Consider the following 15,556-nt stretch of genomic DNA (forward strand, 5'->3'; position numbering starts at 1 on the left):
AGTACAAAAAGCACACTGTTAACGTCTTATTTAACGGTGACAGACTAGATGCTTTCCCCCTAAGATGAGGAACAAGACAAGAAGCCCGCTCTCACCACTTCTGTTCAACACTGTATCTAGAGGTTCTAGCCAGGACAGTTAGTAAACAGGGAGAACTAAAATGATCTCTATTCACAGATGACACAATCTTGTATATAGAAAGTTCTAAGGAATTCCCTAAGAAAACTATTAGCACTAATAAATGAGTTCAGAGAGGTCGCAGAATATTAAACCAAAATAGAAAAATCCATTGTATTTTTATACGTCAGCAGTGAACAACCCAAAAATGAAATTAAGAAAACAATTAACAATAACATCAAGGAAGAAAAAATACTTAGGAGTAACTTTAACAAAAGTTACGTTACAGCATGTTTGCTGAAAACTGCTAACGTTATTGAGAGAAATTAAAGACGTAATAAATGGAAAGACAGCTCATGTTCACGGATCAGAAGACTTATGAAAAGTTACTTTGCTCATGATCCAAACTGTATTTCTCGCCCATTTGTCCTCACCAGCTTTGACTTTTAACCAAAGTTGGACGGTGCCTAGAGAGGCACGAAGGTGCAAACCACACGGTCTGCAGCGGGTGGCTGGGTAAAAGGCTGTGTCTCTACAAAGTTCCTACGCTCCTCTCTGTCAAAATACGGGGAGTGGGGTAAGTGTGCCCCCCCCAGACCCAGTCAGTATGGACCAGCAGTGAAACCAAGAAGGACGCTGAGGGGCTTCTGGGCATGAAAGCCTTTTTGTCGCCCGTTTCTCATAGGCAAGACTCCAGCTTCCATGACCTTCCCTGAGTTCCAGAGGGCGGATGTGAACAGCAACCCCACCCTTGAACTATTGCTGTACAACCCCTCATCACATCCTCCCAGCCTGGGACACACGGTTTTGAGGGCAGGAGCCCACGGTGTCCCCCTCTGCCTGGCAAAGCAGTAAAGCTATTCTTTTCCACTTCACCCTGAAACTCTGTCTCTGGGATTCGATTCGGCGCCGATGCACAGAGAAGCTGAGCTTTCGGCATCAGTACTAACTAGGACCAGTCCTACTTAGCAGTGCTCAGTGACGAACACCCTTCGATATCCACATTCTGAAACAGAACTTCCTCTGCTCTGCGTACAAAATTAAGCAATGTTTTTTAAGCATTTCAGAGCACAAGGCGTAGAAAAGTTTTAACCTGGCGGGAAACACTGGCACATTTCACAGAACAAAAACCGGACACGGCGCGACGGGAGCGACGAGGGCGCTGAAAGTGTGTTACGGCCGCAGTCGCCCACTGTCCGCGCAGAAGAGCAGAGCTGCAGCGCAGGCGAGCTCAACGCCCAGGACGAGTCTCCGCCCCTCGGCCGCGCGCATGTCCACCCGACGCCCGCAGAGCAGATGAGCCGGGGAGAGGGTGGGGGCCAAGATGGGAGGACAAGGAGGAAATTCAGTTCAGGCTTACTCATTCCCTAAGAAGGGAGCGAAAAGAGGAAGCAACTGGGGCAGACACGACCAGAAGCTGGAGAGGCAAAGGAGAGGTGAGAGGACCCAGAGCAAAGCGGCGCCGACACCGGCGCCGCCGGGGACAACTGATGAGCCCTCCCCGCGCAGGTCAGGGCGCGCTTCTTCTTCGGCGCCGGATGCAGAACGTGCCGGCCGCTGCTCTACAGCCTGTGAGCAGGCGACAACAAGCAGCTCAGGAGAGACGCGGCAGAGCCCACGGCCGGCCTCGTGGGGGAGGAACGCACAGCGGGCGCTGGGCAGTGAGCCTGTCCCCGCGCAGGGCCACCGGCCACCGGCCTGCACCTCCATCAAGGCCAACCTCGAGGCTGAAAAGGGGGTTTAAAAACGGAGTCTGCCTTCTGCCTATGCAACGTGTATCTCTCTAAATAAACCTGCTTCCCCTTTATTTAATTAATTAAAGTAAAATAAAAAGAGGTTTAATAGAATGGAAATTGGCTCTGTTTCCCTGTCTGTGAAAAAAGGGTGATACTGCCCACCAACAGGGATCATCCGAAGGCAGCCCTCCTCCACTGCCAGCTCCGACAGACCTGGAGGACCCCCCCCCCCATGACCACAGCCCTGCCTCGGGGCTGGGTGGGGCCCAGAGGCTCTGCCCCACCTGCCACCTAAGTCACAGGCAGAGCCTGTCTTTCTGCAGGATTGAGGCTGGGTGGAGGGCAGCCTAGCACTGCTGCAGCCAAAAGAACGGAGGCCCCGGCCTAAGAGGGAAGCGGGAAGCAAGCAGAAGGCAGAGCAGAGGTCGGGGGAGAGCGGAGGCCAACGCTGCGTCTGTGTGCCTGGGGACAAAACACGACCCCTCGGTTAATCGAGCCAATTAATCCCCCTTTCTACGTATATACCTGGAGTGGAGGTGTACCATTTATAATCAAGGGACTCTCTGTACCACTTTAAGGGGGTGTCACACAGATTAGACAATATACGCAAAGGCAGGAAAACTCCAGCTGCTCAACAAACAGCAGCTGTTATGCTCTGTCACTGTGTGATGCTCTGAGTACAAAAAAGCAACCTTTCAAAAATATGTGGATGGAGCTGAAGAATTAGGAATAGAATTCTTTTTTTTTTAATTGAAGAACAGTTGATCTACAATGTTGAGTTAATTTCTCCTGTACAGCAAAGTGATTCAGTTATACATACATCCTTTTTTTAAAATATTCTACCCCACTGTGGTTTTATCACAGGATACTGAATATAGTTCCCAGTGCTACACAGTAGGATCTTGTTGGTTTTTTGTTTGTCTTTTTATAAATTTATTTATTTATTTATTTATTTATTTATTTTTGGCTGCGTTGGGTCTTCGTTGTGGTGCAGGGGCTTCTCATTGTGGTGGCTTCTCTTGTTACAGAGCACAGGCTCTAGGCACACGGGCTTCAGTAGTCGTCGCACACAGGCTCAGTAGTTGTGGCTCGTGGGCTCTAAAGTGCAGGCTCAGCAGTTGTGGCACGCGGGTTCAGTAGTTGTGGCTCGTGGGCTCTAGAGTGCAGGCTCAGTAGTTGTGGCGCACGGGCTTAGTTGCTCCACAGCATGTGGGATCTTCCCAGACCAGGGAATCCATGTCCCCTGCACTGGCAGGAGGATTCTTAACCCCTGCGCCACCAGGGAAGCCCAGAACTTGTTGTTTATCCACTCTATATACAACAGTTTGCATCTGCTAATCCCAGACTCCCAACCCATCCCTCCCCCACCTCCCTCCCCCTTGGCAACCACCAGTCTGTTCTCTACGTCTGTGAGTCCGTTCCTGTTTCGTAGATAAGTTCATTTGTGTCGTATTTTAGAGGAACAGAATTCTTTTAATGCTCTTATAAAAGGCATAGAACTAATTCAGGTTATACAGTAAAAGAAATGTAGGGACATTTTTGAGAAACAGAAGAAGGCCTCAAACTCCCTTCTGTAGAGCTGGTTCCAAAATGGAAGGATCCACCTGCCCCCTTGTCAAGAAGCCTTGGGATGGTCTCAACGACAATTTTCTCAGGGTCACAGGAAAGAAATGTGTCATTTATAAGGTAAAGGAAAAAAACTAAATTAGGAATCTGCTTCCACCAAGTGGCACCAACTTTTAAATTCTCTAAGCCCTCCACAGCCTGCCTGTGACTTGGAAGTTCAAGTCCAAGGCACAGGGTCACCTGGGAGGTGATGTGGTCTCAGAATGCCCCCTCTGTTGCTTCTGTAACAAAACCGGATGGATGCCCAGAGGCAGTGGACTCCCCCCTGGGGGGCGGGGGCGGGGGCGCGAGCGGGGGTTACTGGAGAGGACACCGCCTCAGAATACTAAGAGCACACCCCGTGCAGCTTCCTTCCTTCGTCTCTTCTGCATTCATTTACCAAGGACACCTCTGTGCCCGGTACTCTGCTGGGAGGTGGGGTGCAGACAGGAAGGCGTGGCTCTCATCCTGGAGTTCACGGTCCAGCGTGGGAAACAGACACACACACACCCGCAGCAGTTATGACTCAGTCTGGCGCTTTGCTAAGGGCACGCACAGGATATGCCAAGTGGGTACAGAAGAGGGGCACATAGAACAGGGCCGAATCAGCCAGGAAGGATTCCCTGTGACCCCGCCCCACCCTCTGACGTGACTCACTCCATCACTTGTGTCCGATACCGGAGGACTTCACGTGAACTGGGACCGTGAAATGCTTTAAATGGGTGCACAGCCTACACGCTTCAGGAACACAGTAGACCGTCACGCTGAGTGAACACACGGTGAGAGAGCACACATTCCAAAGACGGCTCCCGGACAGACGGAGGAGGGGCAAGGGACAGGGAACAAACTAGCCAGCGGCCCCCTCTGCACACAGACGGGTCCAGGAGCCCCACCGTTCTGGGACTGTCCCCATCTTGGGCGCCGGGAAGCAGAGGACACAGTCGCCAAGTCGTGCCCAGCGGTTTGAGTTACTGAAGTTGGCGTCTCCTGACCAGTGTGAAGGCCCAACTTAAACTAACCCTGTTAATACGATGCCTTCCCCAAAGAAAAGAACCCACAGCGACACAGCAATCATCAGGTACAGAAGATCAACCTTGAAGAAGAGTATCTCCCAACACACCTCAGAAAGGCTATAAACTCATTCTTGGAACCAACCGAAAGGGAGGGACGCAAAGAGATGGCTACTTTATTATCCTGAGTATCTCAGGGGGTGAAGTAGGGAAGACGGGGATGCACCAGCCTTCCTGCTGGAAGAGCTGGCCACGGAGCTCGGGAAAGACTTGAACTGTCCCCGTATTAACATGGTCTGGTGAGCAACCACGAACTCCCGGCCAGACGGAAAACGCGGCTTTCCATTCTGCCAAGAACCGTCGTTTCCAGCCATAGGTGTGTTACTGCCTTAAAATCTGGACAGATCCAGGGCGAGAGAAACGCAGGAGGAGCCTGCCCCAGGGGTGCCTTTCCCTCTCACGCTCCTACTGCCCACGAGGGTCACAGAGCGGGGACCTGGGACCGCCCTCCACGAGCCACCCAACCCCAGGTCACTCGGCCAGAGGAGGAGAGGGCACAGGAGGCTTAAATCATCAGTCATTTGTGTGATTCTCTCTCTCTTCCAGATGCCACAGGTGCTCTGGGGCAGAGGACAGTTCCTCACACAACTTGGAATCCCTCCTGCTTCAGCCCCTGCACAGAGCCCCGTAGAAAGTTTAAGTCAATTCACTACTGACTCTTGTATTCTCCGGCCATGAATGTTTAGCTACTTTCAGGCTTCTCTCCTAGGAAACAAGATCATCAAAGGGATTACCAAGGGATTACACTAAATCCCATGAAACACAGATCAGTCAAGCTCAGGACAGCTCAAAAAGAGATTCTAAGAAAGAATTAACCATTGTAGTGAACAAAAATTCACAGTCTTGTGAATTTTAAGAATCTGGAGATCCTTCCAAGTAAACATCCCTGAGTAACTGCAGCAAGAGCTTGGGTCTATTTCATCTTCTCCAACTATTACTGGGCCGTGTTTCTCTAGTGCAATTTTCATTAAAATCTGAACAATTCCAGTCTTACCATCTGAAAAGTTAGAAGTCACATTACAGTTGATGGTTTTCTATGGTGTTAATAAAGAATAGGGCCTTTGGATAACTAACTGTAACACACACAGGCTAAAAACCGATTTACTACCGCTAAGGCCTTAGTATCTTTTACTGAACTTACTCTCTTAGCTACTTGGAGTTCACAATGCCATGATTATTTACATAATTACAAAGCAAACAGTAATAAACCAAGAATAACTTGTTTGAAAATTTCAAAGTAGTTCGCTTTCTGAAATTCTTTTAATCTCATCTGGGCCCCTTAACTGCTAATGGCACTCAGATTTGTTGCTGTTATTTGTCTAGAGAATCATCCAGACTGAGCCCCTGCCAGCTAAGGGCTTCTAAGACAGACATTCTGATGCCTGGCCAGGTGTAGAGGCCACCCAGCTGCAGGCTAAAAACAGGAAGCCAGCAAAGGAAAGCTCAGGGCAATATCAACACCACGGGAGGCTGTGAGCCTGTGTATTTTAAGGGGAGAAAGTAGAAGTAAGTACAGTTATACTACATAAGGTGCAGGATATCCTCAGAGAGGCTTTTGGTAAGTTGTAAGCCTACTGCTGAAATTACTTGTCTGATAACTGTCCTTCACACTGATCATGTGCCTATTTTCTGGTCCTAAGAACAGGGCATGTGAGCGCACAGACCACGTGGCCGTCCCCTTGGGCCGCCACCGGCGCCACCTCACCGTTACCCTGAGCCCCGCAGCCCTCCCCAGCTCCCAAGTCAATTCCCACGTAACAGGTTCCCAGTTACGCCAAAGGAGACCGCCATGTGAGGGTGCTTATGAGCGCGGACAGCCGCGCTCCCCTCTGGCCGCCGGTCAAAAGTCAGCCTCGCAGGCACCTCTGGGCACACGGGGGGACCCCACCACAGCCCCTCAGCCCGGCTCAAAAATGTGCTCTGACAGCAGACTGCCTTCCAGCAGGTAATGGGCTCCTCCCAGCAGTGGGAGGGAAGAAAGGAAAGAGACAAAAAAGGAACCTGGTGGGGAAGAGGGAAGAAAAACGGAGGAGAGGAAAGGAATGAGGAGAGAATGGCAGGAGAGAACAGACCCTCTTTCTGAAGTTCTAATGCACGAGCAAAGCGTTGCTCTCCTTGAAGAAATTCACAGAAGGACCGCAGGCTGGCGGCTGCCCGACTTTGACAACCACCTCCCTCCTTTGTCCCTCTGTCCTGTCCCGTGACTGCGGGAGGGTCTAGTCCCTTCCGGACACTCTGCCAGGCCCTGGGAAGACAGGAAGAACAAAAGCGCAGGCTCCCCGCCCGCCCCGCAGGCAACCTGCACTATGAAGAGAGAGAACACATTCGCAAACGCAAGTATGACAGATAACCGGGGGTAAGGGTGATGCAGCGGAAGACCAGAGCATAGGGCAGCGGAGCAGGGAAAAGGCAGAGGGGGTGGTGAGAGACATTTTGGACGGGGTGGCTTCCACCAAAGACACAAAGCTCACCATCATCACAGGGGCGAGGATCACTCAGGCATCTCTGTCATGAGCAGAGAACTCAAGAGCAGGACGGGGAGAAAGGGTAGCAGCAAAGTTCCAATGTGCCGTGAACAACGAAGCAAAAAAGGGCAGAGCGCCTCCCGCAGGAAAGGGCCCTAGGGCGGGGCTGTCCTTCCTCTCTGGAAAGGGCACCACGGACTCACGACCCTGTGGCTCAGCCTCGTGGCCGCCAGCACGTGCAGGCAGCTGTTAGGACCGCCGTGACAGCCGCCCTAGCTGTGGGTGCCTGAACGCAGAGAGCCACACTCAAACCCGATTTCCCGCTTCTGTCCAAAGAAACCCAAGTAAACTAAAGACACCAAAAGTAAACTTTAAGATAGAAAAGAGGGCCTTTCAATTGTTTTCTTTTCCAATTTCACTTTTATAAAAATCAAATGTACACACTTACTCAGCCCTGAACCTGGCTATAAGAAGAACCCACGAAGCCCATCCTAACTATTCTACTATTTTTCCTGCCTTGCTCAGTCAGTTCTCCCAATTCCAAAGGTCAGTGATAGATCTGTTTTCAATGTCTGCGCATCCGTGCCGAGGGGACGGGTGCACACAGGTGGTACAGTCACACGTGCAGTCAGGTGACGGGCTGAGCCTAGAAGCAGCCTCTGTGTGCGTGCCCACCAGGGAGGACGGGCCGAGGAAAGCGTTCCGACCTCAGCGCTACACGCTTTCGTGCTGGATAAAGACTCTGGCATTTCTAGCACAGGGGGTAAAACCAGTTAGTTAGTGTGCGGTTCCACTGAGAAAAGATACCAATAACTGGAGTTCAATCTTCCCCATGTGACTGTAACCTTGGGAGATGGCGTGGCGTGGTGTGTGGTGAAAAGTACACAGGTTTCAGAGAGCTCTTCTCCAGACTTCGACATCCCTGGCGCTGTTTTAGTTTAGACAAGTTACTGGACTCCTCTGAGCCTGTCCCTCATCTGCAGAAAGAGCATCGTTCACATACCCGTTACCTGTGTTCTCAGAAGGCCTTTAGGTGCCCACTCTGTGCCAGGCCCTCAACCGGATGCCAATAGTTCAGAGAACAAAGTGCTCCCACTCTCAGAGCTGACGGCCAGCAGCACGGGGAGGCTTCAGAGAGGAAATTCCTAGAGGTTACCGAGGCCCAGGGAAGGGACCCCAAGGCCTCCGCACCGTGACAGCGGCGCCTGGAAGCTGAGCAGATGCTGAGCTGGGTGACGAGGAGCGCGGACTCCACTGGGGTCAATGTGTACAACGTCCCTGGGCTGAAAAAGCCCAGGCAGCCATCAGGACTGACCCCAGGGCAGTACAGGCACACAGACTGCTGAACAGGCTGGTAATTATTAATAATAATAACCCCAATCATCTGCATGGTAATAAGTTAGAGTAGGGCACTTAAACTGGTACTTAAACTTCTCACAAAAGTACTCCAGGGCTTCCCTGGTGGCGCAGTGGTTAAGAATCCGCCTGCCAACGCAGGGGACACGGGTTCGAGCCCTGGTCCGGGAAGATCCCACATGCCGCGGAGCAGCTAAGCCCGTGCACCACAACTACGGAAGCCCGCGCGCCTAGAGCCCATGCTCCCCAACAAGAGAAGCCACCGCAATGAGAAGCCCGTGCACAGCAACAAAGAGCAGCCCCCGCTCGCCGCAACTAGAGAAAGCCTGCACGCAGCAATGAAGACCCAACGCAGCCAAAAATAAATAAATACAATTTTTTTTTAAGTGCTCCAAAATCACACGAAGGTATTTAAGTGAACATATTTGGACTTACATTTTTACTATTTCATGGAAAGGGGGGAGTTTTAAGCAACTTTAACTGCTGTGGACAAAATCTGCATATTGATGACTGAAAACTAATCTTCTAGGAATCAGCAACTAATCTTTCAACACCTTGGGTAACCTCTGAATGTCACAGTAACAAAAATCACAATGGATCCTTTCCCTGATTTAATCTTCTTTTCTCCTTTTGACCACAGGACTTATTTTACCTTTGAACTTGGCCAAAAGGGTATTGTGCTTAATTAATGTCAGAAACCAAATCCCACAAATATCAGATCTACACTTTGCATTCGTCTGGAAATGTCATTTTAATTATCACTGTACCAACCCTGACCCAATTCTTCCTGACAACCACTACACAGGAGCAAAAGCAAGTCAGCTGGAAAAATCCAGAGCCAACTTTGGAAGAGGGTCCCTGCCAGAATGTCTTCTCATATTAAAGCAACTGCACCAAGATCTAGCTGCCTCTTGTGCAATAATCCTTCAAATCCTCCATCCCTGCTTTAATGACTTCATTCTCAAGAACCCAAGGGAGGCAAATAATCACACCTCTACGTAAGAAGAAAGAGAGAAATAAGATGACAATCTAACTGACAATAAACAGCTCCATTCTGATAAATCTTAGTCCTCTAATGCCAACCCCATCTCTACTCCAAGACACAAACCCACGTGAATCAAAGCCACATACAAATAAACTTCTAAGTTCAAGGGTCCAAAACTACAATCATCTCCCCACACTCAAACCTGCTCACTCTCCAAGTGCCCTGCTTCAGCTGGCCCCAGCACCACTCAGCCCGGCAGCCATCTCCCACCACGTCCCCCCGGCCCCCCTCCTCTCATATCATCCTGAAGTGCAGCTGGTATGGCTCTCACCTCCAACCCCTCCCCTTGTTTATACACTTATTCGACCATCGATGTGCATCGGTACAGACTCACCAACACTTACACTCTGGGTCATAATCCGGTGCTACCTTATCGATCAAACTCTTCTCGCTCTAGTCTGTGAGAATCTTTCAGCTGCCCCCTGTGACAGCTGACATACCCCCGTCACAGTTTTGGTTTGGTTTGGTTTGGTTTGGTTGGGGCACGTCCCTACTGTCTGGCGCTGCAAGATGCCCAGGCTCACTGTGTACAGCCCCTGCTCCAGGCCTCAAATCTGCCATCCCCACGGACCCTGGCAGTGGTAGAAACCAAGATCAGAGCACTGGTGGCAGCTTCTTTTTAAGAGACCTTATTCTGCATCCGATTCTGTACCTTGTTTCTCTTAAGGGAGCTTCCATATCGAAACAAAAAGCTCAACCACGTCATTTTCAAGCTAAATCCAACTTTCGCCTCCCATTAGACTGTGTCTCCACATCGCACAGGTGCTACGTGCATCATCTCATTCACTCTCACAGCAGCTCGCCAACCTGAACACGAGGCACCGGGGCCGACAGACCAGCCGCCCGCCCAGGCCACACACTGTCCAGGCAGACACAGACACACACGCCAATGGAGGGGCTCCGAAGTGCACACGCTTACGATCCCGTCACCTAGACCCAAGCACCATGTACAGGAACGATGACACTTTCTGGATGATTTAACCCGTCTGCACCAAACTGAGAACTTCAAGGAAAAACCTGTACATTTCTCATAGAGCTAAATTTCTTTCATTGAAAAGACCAGCATTTATTCTAAATTACCTCATTTCATTTTCTCTCGTTTTTTTTTTTTTTTAACTGGTGTTAATGTCCCTTGTTTTCTGAAATAAGAGATACGGTGGGGTCTTTGGGTTGTTGCTATGTTATATTTGGTGAAATTAAAGTTGGTCACCCTGGGACTCTCCTGGTGGTGCAGGGGATAAGAATCTGCCTGCCAATGCAGTGGACACGGGTTCGATCCCTGGTCCGGGAAGATCCCACATGCCGTGGAACAACTAAGCCCGTGCGCCACAACTACTGAGCCTGCACTCTAGAGCCCGTGAGCCACAACTACTGAGCCCGCATGCCACAACTACTGAGCCTGAGCTCTAGAGCCCATGAGCCACAACTACTGAGCCCACGAGCCACAACTACTGAGCCTGCACTCTAGAGCCCGAGAGCCACAGCTACTGAGCCCGCGAGCCACAACTACTGGAGCCCACACACCTAGAGCCCGTGCTCCGCAACAAGAGAAGCCACCGCAATGAGAAGCTCGCACACCGCAACGAAGAGTAGCCCCCGCTCGCCACAACTAGAGAAAGCCCGCGCACAGCAACGAAGACCCAACGCAGCCAAAAATAAATAAATAAATATTTTTTAAAATAAAATAAAATAAGAAAGTTGGTCACCCTGTATCAGTCTCTCTGCCCAATTTTTAAAGGCTTAACTCTGAGGAGCAAATGGCCTACGATAAAAACCTCAGCTTCTCAGCATGGCCTGCAAGGCCCCTGCCATCTCCCCTGCACTTCCCCCTCCAGGAATACCACACTGCGCTCAAAAACAAACTCATCATGTTCATAAGGTGATTTCCAATCCCAGAACCGCCCCCCTCGCCCCCCACCCGCCCTACACTGGGCAAACAACTGATTAGGGATGTCACATCTTCCAAGTGTCTAGATCACTATGTGTCTAAACAGGCCAATGCCTGTTTTAATAATATCTCTTTGAATGCTTACAGTTTTTAACTATTCCCCCAAGGCATCTATACTGAAAATGGCACAATTTCAGAATCAAAGAAACAAAGCCAGGGTTTTATCACAACAGTAGGGGCAAAGCACTGAGCTGGGTGACAGTTTGCTGGATGGAGGGCGGGTCAGGGATGGCAAAGTCCGGGGCCACCAGCCCATTTTAGAGAACTCAAACCTCCCGTCTCCCTGCCTACTCCTCCTGGGGCTGCTGTGAGAATCAGAAAACAAAAACAAACAAGAGACATTCGGGAAAGTGCTTTGAAAATACTAAAATACACAGAACCGTAGTAGAAAATGGCTGGCATTATATTGTACAGACTGTTATGGGTCCCTTATTAACCATGGGTTGACAGGGGAAGATTCAAATATGCCCCTGCTACGAGAAACAGCATTTAATCCTTGTTTCCTACTATACTTGCAGCTCCCTAGGGTAAAAAGTACCCTTTTAAAATGCTTTTAAAGCCTGCATTTCGGGTAACAGTGACTAAGGAGACAGGTTATTGGAAAGGACTTATCAAGTGAGAGAACAGTCTTTATTTTAAAGTCAGAGCCACAAGGCTTTCTCCACAGTCTTTAACATAAAATGGTCAATCACATAATTATGTCTCCCTGTTGTTTAAAAAAAAAAAAAAAAACTACAAGATGACAACGTAAGACAAATGCTACTTATAAGTAACACACTTTCAAATCCTCGAATGAAGGGTTCTGAAAAGAGGTCACTTCAGAACATGAATTATTTAGCTCTCCTGCCCAGGTTTTGATTTCCTACAGCAACTTAAGCTGAATACAGAATACTGTCAAAAGGGGTGAAAGAAAAATGACCACTAGCCATATATGCTTTCAATTCTCAATTTTAAAATATAATTAACAAACATAATCCAGCACCTTCCAATACGTCCATTTTCGGCAAACTCAACCAAATTAAGAAGACAGATATACACACCTTAACAATCTACGACAAAAGAACAGAGCCAATGAGCTGGACACATGCCAATTTCCCGGCAGGGAGACAAACGAACACTTGTTACTGTGCACAATTTATTCTGTGTTAATACCTATTTCAGCTGAAGGGTTTGGAAATATCCTTCAGAGACAACAGATTAAAAGCCTGCCAGGAAGCCCATCCCACAGGAAACCTAGACAGGGATACAGGTGGTTCACAGCACGTCCACGGCACCCTTCTTCCAACACAAACCTCCGTCACACGGAGCTCTTTCATATCCTTTCAACACTGCCAAAACCTGGCAAAACCTCCGTGGAAAGACTGAAGGCTAATCAATAAGACCTTTGTAAACAACACTTCTTTCATAGTTTTTCAGTTCCATCTGCGCATTTTAAAAATGTAAATCTTTTAAAAGGAAAAAATTTTACACAATGATTCTCAAGACAGAAGCGGCACCCCTGCACTATTCTGATTTATACGTGTTTTTCATCTGCCCACTGTTGGGAAAACCATAGAAATTTCCAACCAGTAGAGTCCTTTCAAGACAGCCTATACTTATTAACAAATGTCTTGTAATTGCAAAATAATTTATTTTCATGAGCCATATACTGTGAATACAAGAGAGCAGGAAAAAAAAAGTTGAAAGCACATAAAATAAACAGAGGCTGGTGAAAACACAGCCAACCTCGGCTCACTGTGCCTACCTGCTCTCTCCTGGTCCTTGAAGGTCAACACTAACGTTAATAGAGCTGCAGGTTTCACAATTTTTCCCTGCCTAAATGCAAATACTCGTAACAATTATTTTCCTAAGTTTCATCCATGATCTTCAGTTCTCAAAGCAATGATAAAATACCTTAAATATCTTATTTCCTAGTTAAGCAGCAATAATTACAAACACTTTCCAGAATATATTAGAATAGCCTACCTTTCCCAGTGGTCATGACCGTCAGTGACCGCGGTACAAATAAAAACACTGCTCTGAAAGCTACACCTGCTCACAGCCGCTGACGCCTCAGCAAACTCTCCACCCACAGGGCTTCTTCAGTGCGATCTGAGCACCAAGGACAGCGGCCGCCCTATTCCAAAATGAAAGCCTACACTCCGCAGAACAGTGATTGTTCAAGGGGCGGGGGCACCTTTCCCATCTGACGCAAGTCAGAGAGCCCTCTTTAACACTGGTATCGAAAAAAATGTTAGCCAGCTACCTGACTCCCCCCCTTCCCCGCCCCCCGGAAAAACAGAGAACGCTCTTAACATAAACTTAAAATGAGAAGAAAGTCACAAAGCTATGGCATTCCCACACAGATGATAAAGAAAGCTGTCAGCTGCAGCCTAAGCTACTTAAGCTGGCGCCAGAGACGGTCCCTTCCAGGCTATTTTAGGGGCTGTCTCCTTGGTGCAGCACAGTGCCCTTGCCAGCCTTGGAGCACACCACCCCCGCGGCCGTGACTACGGAAACACTTGCCTAAGATACTGAGCCAGAATCCCAAACCTCGTAACATGCAGAGTCTAGTAAACAAGTGGGGGGAGGGCGGGGAACCCATCATCGGACCTGATCCACTTATTCACAACCACTGTTCTTAAAGACTGCACAATAACGGCGGCTTAGCTTCTTAAAAAAGAAAAGACAGTCAATTAGCCTTTCAACAATGAATGCTTTGTCCCAGCTATGCTGGGCAGCAGTTCAGATCTTACCTAACAATCCATCGTCAGTCTATTCGTTTTCAGACTTGTAGTTCTCATTTCCAACAAACTTAGAGACGATATCTAACGTTCTTCAAATTATAAAATTTTTTAGTAAAACAACAGAGGGCAGGTTGCATTTTTGCAGCAAAATGACACCCTAGATACATTACAATTTTCTGATTATCTATTATCTAGCTTACAGTTTTGTTAGCAAATAAGTACTTTTCCTTTAGCTACAGATTTATTATGGAATTTTCAAGATTGAACCAGCATGATACTTTCATTCTTTCCTCATGAACACGTCAGCTTTGCTCAAGAAACTCAAAAGCATGCACATTTTTAACCAAATTAACAAGCATGGGCCTCATTTCAATCAAATCCAATTAAAGAACATGAAGTGGCTGCAGATAAAGGACAATATGACTAGTCTATAATTACTGGCTCTTCCGCACTGAAAATTCGATTCTCCCACGAGCGTAAGCACATCTGCGTGATTTTTAAAACGTACACAGAAAATAATTTGCTTTTTAAAACCCACAGAAGGAAAAACTGTAATTTTTGCTTCAAGGGGTTTGCTAATTATATGGAGATGGGAAAAAAAAGAAAAAAGAAACATCTATAAAACAACATATTTTTAACTCCCATATTCTTGCCATTCAAAACCGAAAGGCCTTCAGGTAACCTAGCAACAAAAAAGAATCATACAAAGATGAAGTATTCTATTACAGACAGGACACCCATTTCCAGTTGCTGCTCAGATGCTTTTTCACTGCTGTTTAGTCACAAGTCTTACACTTCTAAAACATGAAGTCTGTGGCATTTATATAAATATAATCAATTACACATCTTAGAACAACATAATTTTGAACATGTCAAGAAATACAACCCAAGACAAAACCCATTTCTTCCCTAAGAGTATTGCTATTACATTAATAGTTCCTTTCAACTTAGCTCAAATCCAGAGCTTTTATTTCTTACTCAAAGGAGCGTTACTGTGCACAAGTAACAAAAGAAAAAACAGATAAATTAGAATTCATCAAAATCAAAAACTCAGATGCCAAGAAAGTGAAAAGACAACCCACAGATGGGAAAAAAATATTTGCAAATCAAATATCTGATAAGAGTCTTGTTATCTAGTATATATAAAGAACTCTTTTAGCTCAACAACAAAAAGACAAATAAACCAATTTAGAAACGGGCAAAGGACTTGAAGAGAGATTTTCCAAATGAGATCTACAGATGACCAACAAGCACATGAACATATACTCAGCATCATTAGTCATGAGGGAAATGCAAAGCAAAATAATGAGATACCACTTCACACCCACTAGGATGACTGTAATTTTTAAAAAAGAAAGGAAAAAATGGTGTTTTTTGTTTTGTCTTGTTGGAGAGGATGTGGAGAAAACAGAACCCTCACACATTGCTGGTGGAAATATAAAATGTGGAAACCACGGTGGGAAACAGTTTGACAGTTCCTCAAGAAGA

General features: G+C 47.6%; 1 protein-coding gene across 19 annotated transcripts in view; it reads right to left on the minus strand.

Annotated features, from left to right (window-relative positions):
- The window catches only part of CLASP1 (cytoplasmic linker associated protein 1), a 261,428-nt gene that overhangs the window by 124,948 nt on the left and 120,924 nt on the right, over window positions 1–15,556 (minus strand). The window contains exon 1 of one of the 19 annotated variants that reach the window (XM_059927672.1): window positions 13,308–13,532. The exons of the other annotated variants lie outside the window; for them this stretch is intronic. Within the exon in view, the coding sequence (XP_059783655.1) occupies window positions 13,308–13,323 (16 nt within the window). The 5' untranslated portion in view covers window positions 13,324–13,532. Of the gene's footprint in view, window positions 1–13,307; window positions 13,533–15,556 lie in introns of those variants that run through there. 19 annotated transcript variants of the gene reach the window in all.

This window comes from Balaenoptera ricei, chromosome 7, assembly GCF_028023285.1.
Source record: "Balaenoptera ricei isolate mBalRic1 chromosome 7, mBalRic1.hap2, whole genome shotgun sequence".
NCBI lineage: Eukaryota > Metazoa > Chordata > Mammalia > Artiodactyla > Balaenopteridae > Balaenoptera > Balaenoptera ricei.